Below are 8,230 nucleotides of genomic sequence, written 5' to 3' on the forward strand. Positions count from 1 at the left end.
CCTGAGGTATTTATTTGCTATGGGAACTTGGAGGATTCTGTGACCCCGACAGATTTAACGGGCACTAGTCACCATTTAATACGCGGGGTTCCTTCAGGCAGTGGGAAAGAAATAATTTAATACATTGAAGGAGATGCCGTCCAGCTCGTATGGTGGTCAAGGAGTTGGCCTCATACCAGGAAGGTCTTGGGGCGAATATCGCTTCGGAACGTCTGGAAAAAAAGAAAAAATTCTACGGCGATCCTTTCAAACATAATGGTTTCCACTAAATCAAAAACGCGGAATATCACGCAAAAAAAATGAAATAATTAAAAAACTAATCAAAATTTTATCTGCTTCTGCTTCACTATGCAAACCAGAGGGTTATCAGCATCTTTCATGCCAAATTTCTCTGCCGCATCGTGGCCTACAGAAAATGTTTGGTGCGTAAAAATAGTGTTCTGTAGTGTTTCGTTGCAGAAAATTTTTGTCTACGTGTTTTTTTCTTCCGTATCATAACATAAATTTTTGTGCAGTTTACACTTCTTAAAATTATTTTAGTGTAATTTATAATTTGTTGAATTAAACTTGGTATAGCGGAATAACTGAGTGCATTTGTATAAAAATAAATACCAATTACTTACTGCCCCATACTGTTAATAATTCTGGATGAAATTGCGGTTAAGAGTGCTGGCACCCTGAGTGCAGCATCTGTAACAATTATCTAACCGTGAAATTTCATAACTTCATTTTTACAGTAATAGTTATAGATTACAGTGATTCAGTGATTTTACAGTAAATGTTACTGTAAAAATTACGATAATCAAATTTTTTGTTTCGTAAAATTTCGCGGTAAAATGTACCGACACCCTGAGGGTCGAGACTTTTTTTTACAGTGTTTCCAAAAATTGTGTTCTTTCACTGAGATATAAAGTATGGTCAAAACTACAAAAACATGGTGAAATTTATCGTGTTTCTGGTTCTATGGAAATACCAAAAAGCTCGGTAATTTTAACGACGCGTTGTTTTTGAATTAAAAAAAAAAAAAANGAAAAAGAAAAACAAATAAGATATATTAAATTTTAATGAAAAAAGTAAAACAAATAAAGTACTGCATTTAATTTGATTGAAAAAAAAGAAACAAATAAGACATGATATCGAATTTTAATAAAAAAAAAGAAAAAAACTCTTTAAGTAAATATAGATTAAAATAAAGCTAAACGTTAATTTAATTAAATGAGACAAATAAAATATTACGTTACATATGAATAAAATAACACAAATGAAACATAACGTAAATTTTTATTGAAGTAAAACATATTAACATATTTTTGAATTACAAATTTATCCATGACAATAGTTTAAAAATTGCGAACATTTTGAACATCTATTTTAACACATTTCTTTTAAGATAATTATTACATACATTAACATACTTTTTATGAAGCACAAAATCCCTCAAATCCATTTCAAATTACATTCACAAACTGAGATGCTTATTGTAAGAAAATTTTGCAATAATTTATTGTTGTTGTTGTCGTGTCTAAGCATACAGAGCTAGTGCAAAGATTAGAGTCCTCCAAAAGTCTTAATAACAAGATTTGCAAGTTCTGGAATCCGATGGCCATGGAGAATTTCGATTGGGGGTGCTCCAAGTTGAAAGAGGGAGCCGATGGCAGTCAAAACCATAGTCTGGAGTTAGTTGCAAATGAGGACAGTACTTGCAGATGGGATAGAATTTTATATTGGTGTGTGAGATCTTCATGCCTTTGAAATGTCTAGTATGCGTAGCCTAGCTATTGTAGAGGAGAAGTTTCGTGGGCAGTTCAGATCGGGGATTGTTGCATTGCTGAAAAGCTGGTTGTATATCCTTCGCCTGGCGACAGCATTCGCATCTGCTCAGATGACAGCTCGAGGTTGATCTTCGTCGCGTGCAAGGGCATCTGAGCATTCGTTCCCCTCGATTCAAACATGAGCTGGTATCCACTGGAGAGTGCAACCGGATTTTTAGTAAATGGAGAAGGGTATTAATTTTTTGCGTTATTGATGTTCAAAATTACAAGAAAAATCATTTATTTTTCTAGTAATTTTGTGTATAGAATTACAGTTTTAAATTTAAACATTTAAGGGATAATGTAAACCGTTTTTAATGTATACTGCTTTAATGTACAGACTGTTAAACACTGTTTCTAATGTATAAAAATTTTTTAAACACATCTCTAAAAATTTTAATATTTTATAGAGCAGTATTTATTATTATTACACGTATGTTCCTCATTCTTTTTTAAAATCATCTCGCTTTCTTCTTTCTTATCTTTTTCATTGCTCTCCTTTTTGTTCACTTTCTCCTTTTCTCCCTGGCTGTTGTCTTTGTTCTTGTTCACCATTTCAATGTTCTCATCCTCATTTTTTTCACACCTTTTACTTATCCATAGTGCAATCCCGACACCCACACCTAAGAAACCTAACCACCCAATCATGATATATGTGATTGTTGAATCACCACTGGAATGATTGTATTTTCTTATCGGTCTATATATGGTAATGCGACCACCCCCTTTACTGCCACCTTTGTTACTTTTCGAGCCTCCTCCCCCTGTTTTACCTTTACCACCTATTTTCAAGGTAGACTTTTCTTGTAGAACTAATGGTAAGTCACCGTTGGTCAAATTGTTCATCAAGTCATCTTTAGAAACATTATATGCTGTTACATTGTCTGATACTACAGATACTTCTGATCGAAAATCTTCCTCATATTTGTTTGATGCGTTCGTATCTTTCAACAAGCCTGTAACGAAGAAGATATTTATTTAACACTATGTATAAGTAAGAATAGATGATTTAAAAGCTGAAAATTAATCAAAGTTGTATTTACACTGTAAAAAATTTCTGTTATGAAACATAATTCTGTAGTTTTCCACCGGGAAATTTCTGTTCTGCAAAACAACAGAAATTTTCTGTTAAATTACATAGCAATCCATCAGTATTTTGTATTTTTCTGTTCAAAAATAATATCTGTAACCACTGATACATATCGTATCTGTTGGGTACAGATTTTTTTCCAGTTTTGAATGTGACAAACTTTGTTTTCAAAGTGGCAAGAAATAATTTGTTGTTGTTGTTACTTATGCCACTTGCCAATACCAGCTATCCTGCTTGAAATCAAGCGAAATTTTAAGGCAGAAGGTGCGCTTCTTGTTTTTTTCAGTGGCGCCATCTATGGCCAAGAAAACGACTTCAGCCACACGCATGACCCAGTCCGTTTTACAGGGGGGGGGGGACCCAATAATACTCCATTCATTCATAAACAGATTGTAATTTTGATTTAAAGCTGTGAATGATAAATCTCCAATTCAGTACCCCCAGAGGTATTTATTTGCTATGGGAATGTGAAGGATTCTGTGACCCGGACAGATTTAACGGGCACTAGTCACCATTTAATACACGGGGTTTCTTCAGGAGGCGGGAAAGAAATAATTTAATACATTGAAGCAGAGGCCGTCCAGCGTGTATGGTGGTCAAGGAGTTAACCTCATACCAGGTAGGTCATGGGGCGAATATCGCGTCGGAGCGTCTGAACATAACGATGGAAAAAAAGAAAAAATTCTACGGCGATCATTTCATACATGATGGTTTCCATTTAATCCAAAACGCGGAATATCACGCAAAAAGTGGAATAATTAAAAAACTAATCAAAATTTTTATCTGTTTCTGTTTCACTATGCAAACCAGAGGGTTATCAGCTACTTTCAAGCCGAAGTTCTCTGCCGTATTGTAACCCGCGGAAAATATTTGGTACGTAAAAATATTTTCTGCAGTGTTTCGTTGCAGGAAATTTTTGTTTACGTGTTTTTTCCCCCCCCGCAGCATACGGATGAACTCTAGTAGCTTTACAGGCAGAAACTTTCCGCATTATAACACAATTTTTTGTGCGGTTTATATTTCTCAAATTTATTTTAGTGTAATTTTTGGTGGGATTTATAATTTGTTTAATTAAAATAGGTTCATTGGAATAATTGAGTGTTCTTTTATAAAAATAAATACCTACTACTTACTGCCCCATACTGTTAATAATTCCTGATCAAATACCAAATACCCTGAGTCTGATACTCTGATCCCTGAGTCTGATACTGATACTTTAGAGCGTGGCATAAAAACTATTTATTCGATCAAATTTATTTTTAAGTTTTTTAATTTTTACTAAATGTGTGCTAATAAGAACTATAATTTTGAAAACCAGAACTTCCGATGAACCGTTACCACATGGACGAAAAAATTATTGAATGAATTATTTAAATACCGTATATTTTGGGTTTTATTACTAGAATTTTAATCTTTATTGAAGAGAAATTAAAAAAAAATTAATTACTATGCAGTACGTTAATTTTATCAAAATTGTTTTCTCCGTGTTGAATGCTTTGATGTGAATATAGTGCAACCTGTCAAATTAATCAAATTTGTAAGTCAACCACATGTTTGAGTTAACCCTATTATCAAGAACCAAATTTACCCTATATAAAGGGGGGGGGGCATTAGCAACCCGACCACATGTATGTAACATTAATTTAGTCGTCTGAAATAAGTCAATTTTTCCAGGAGTGTTATGAAATGCTATTTTAAACCATCCATAAGTTAACAGGTAAAAAATTTCAGAACATTTTCTACATAATTGTGTTGCATATTAAAATTTCTTCAAATTAGTAGTGAAATAAAATTAAAAGCTAACCTTAACCTTTTTATAATTTGAAACTCATAAAGTCTTTTGTAACAAATAGATTTGTAAGTAAAATAAAATAAGTTATAAAGTGGTGAATTGAATATTTTTTATTAATTTTTTTACATTAATATTTTCTGCAGAAATGTTCTCGTTTTTTTTGAGATCAGAAATGCAAGTATAAAATTAAGGTATTTCACTATAAAACGGTTCCCCTCTGAAACACAATGCTTTTAATATGTAAAAAAAAAAAATTTAACACATTTTTTTTTCTCTTTAAATAGTTTTAATATTTTGTGGGACAGAATTTTCCATAATATACATATTTTCATTATTTTCCTACCGGTCATTTATTCTAAGTACTTGGAAAAATTATTTATAATGAATAGCAGGCAGGCAAGACTAACAAATTTGCACACCTAAACTAATATTTTAAACTGATCAGTTTAATATTAAATTTATGTAACAAATTGTGATTCGTTCCATAAATAATCTAATTTGTTTAAGGTATTTGCTAAACAAAATTTTAAAGCTATTTTAAAAAAATAACACTTGATTACACTTATCGTTATTTTCTTTTGTAATATGTAAAGAATGTACACCGAGAAAAAAAAAGTATGGTTCAAATACCAGAATACAGTAAAATTGGTCACGTTTCTGGCTTTGTGGAAATACTAAGAAGCTCGGTGATTTTTACCGAAGTGCTTTGGTAATGATTTTGGTAAAATTAGCAATGAAATATGGTTTTATAATAAGTGATAAAATTTGGTAAATGTGGTAAAGTTTGGTAATTTTATCATGATGCCTTAGAGTACAGCATAAAAACAATTTATTCGATTAAATTTACTTTTTAGTTTGTTTCTTTTTTTTTTTTTTACTAAATGTGTGATAAGAAAAATAACTTTAAAAACCAGGTAACCCGTAAATCACTACCAAATGAACGGAAAAATTTCCAAATGAATAGTTTAAAAACAGTATATTTTATTTTATTAACCATAATTTCTTTTTTCTTTTCACCTGAATTGTTTTTATCATGCAATGCATTAATTTTACCAGACATTTTTTTTCTCCGTCTGTAAATAACAATATAAATAACACGAGCAATATAAATAACATGGTATTTATATAAGCAAAATATAATGATTAAAAAAAATGGAATGACAAATAAATGACACATACCCTTTTATAGGATGACCACTGAAGTAATGCAAGCTGTCAACTTACACTAGTTTCTCTGTATTTTATTTTTTATTGAACTTTACATAGTAATAGTTCATGCAATATATGTTATGATCACTAAATTTGTAACATATGATCACTAAATTTGTAACAACATAACGAACAATAATTTTAATTATTGTTCATTATGTTAAATGAAAAAAAAAATTTTTTTTCTCGCTCTTTTTTTTTGTTGTCTATTTATCATTTTTGACAATGTTCGTTATTATGCAATATTTAATGAATGACTTAAATAAATAGTATCAATGGTTAGATAAGCTTGATTGTAGATAACCTTGAGGTTCATTTATCAACCATGTCAACCTTTATCTATCAAAATGTACCACAAGATAAGATTAACATGTTTTATATGTTAGTGAATTGGTATTTAATATTTGTAGTGGTAGTTACGTCACATTACTCCCTTTCCAGAATTTTATCTGTGATAAAAGTCGAGGAACGAATACCATTAGTTGACTTATGCTGTGTTTTTTTACTTATAAAATTATTATTATTTTTTTTATTTATATAATTTTGATCGTTATATTTTTTCTTCATTTTTGTTTATTTATATCATATTGCTCATTTTTTTGTTCTTCAATTTTAGTTTATTGACCGGGAACAGTATTATTAATTGCTCCTGTTAAATTTTTATTATATGATTTTTTTGACTGATTCCTTGCCCCGTAGATGCCAGATAGTTGAAAATTAACTGCGATGTTCATATTAGTGAAAAATCATGCATCAAACTGTACTGAAATCACTGTATAAATCGTTATTACTGTATAAATCATGCGTTCCTACTAGGAATCTGGTAACTGCACTGCACCTTTAAGCAACTTATATTATTAAAATTACGTGGAAAGTAATTTCTACCGAAATAATAATAAATTTACAGAGCCGTTAAACAACTTACATTATTAAAATAGCGTATAAATGAACTTCTACCGAAATAATGGTAATTTTAGTGCAGTGTTAAACAACTTATATAATTAATGTAACTTAAAAATAAATTTCATCAGAATTCTGGTAATTTCAATGCCCTGCTGAACAATTTATATTATAAATATCATTTAGAAATACGAGTAAGTTTCTATTTGAATTCTGGTTAATTCAAAAAGTTGTTAAAAGAAACTTATGTTATTAAAATAGCGTAGAAATTAGTTTGTACCGAAATAAAGGTTAATTCAATGCTCTGTTAAATAACTTATATTATTAATGTAACTTAGAAATAAGTTTCTATTGGAATCCTAGTAGACTCAATGTGTTGTTAAATAAATTATGTTTTTAAAATAACTTGGAAGTAATTTTCTATCGGTATTATGGTAAATCAATTGTGCTGTTAGGCAACTTACAATATAAAAATAACGTACAAGTTAATTTCGTCCAAAATAATGGTAAATTCACAGTGTTGTTAAGCAATTTATATTACTAAAATAAGGTAAAAATTAATTTCTACCTAAGTAATGGTAATTTCAGAGATCTGTTAAACAACTTATATTATTAATGTAACTTAGAAATAAGTTTCTATTAAAATTCTGGTAAGTTCAATGCATTGTTAAGCAACTTTTATTCCTAAAATAACAGGGAAAATAATCAAATTCAAAAAGTTGGCGGTCATTTCGAGGCTATGAAAAATATAATCTTCAATGCTAAATGGCAAAATTCAAAATGGAAGGAAGAAACTGATTTTATAAAATAACATTTTTATATAATATAATTTCTTAAAAAGTAACATTATGTTTTACAACGTTTGCACTTAGTTAAAACAATATAGCAAGAATAACATAAAGCATATCCAGCCAGCATATAGAATGATATAGCATATCGGACTAAAAAATGTAAGCTTACCATTGAAAACTGGCGCACTATCGGACAGATCAAAACAAAACAACGCCAAGGTAAATAAGAGAATTTTTTGCGTATCCATTTTCTTTATTTACAAAAGATGATAACGCCTTTCAGTTCCAAGAAACGGATCGAAATGAACGATTAAAATGAATCAATAGATGTTATATTTTATGATATGAGTGTAGGCGATAAAAGTGTGACACCTCTGATAAGAAATCGAAAGAAGATATAAAAACAATGTAAAGTATTACAATAAAGAGGTAATGTTTATGAAATGATTGTGACACTCATTTTTAAGTTAAGTGCTATTTTTAAATTTTACTAACTAAAATTAGTCATCACTCCCTAAAGTAGGAAGGTGAATGATTTCATTGATTTTGGTTACTAATACTATCATTCAAAACACATGAACAGGTCTTACTTGTGTATCTGTCGGATGAAGATGAGTTAGGCAAACATTTGGAGTAC

General features: G+C 30.1%; 1 protein-coding gene across 1 annotated transcript; it reads right to left on the reverse strand.

Annotated features, from left to right (window-relative positions):
* Positions 1–1,262: 1,262 nt before the first annotated feature.
* Positions 1,263–7,898, reverse strand: LOC107449320 (uncharacterized; the record flags this gene model as incomplete). Its single annotated transcript, XM_043056678.2, is given in 2 exon segments — positions 1,263–2,767; positions 7,763–7,898. Coding segments are annotated over 2 exon segments (639 nt in total). The 3' UTR covers positions 1,263–2,207.
* Positions 7,899–8,230: the final 332 nt, after the last annotated feature.

This window comes from Parasteatoda tepidariorum, chromosome 9 (genome assembly GCF_043381705.1).
Source record: "Parasteatoda tepidariorum isolate YZ-2023 chromosome 9, CAS_Ptep_4.0, whole genome shotgun sequence".
NCBI lineage: Eukaryota > Metazoa > Arthropoda > Arachnida > Araneae > Theridiidae > Parasteatoda > Parasteatoda tepidariorum.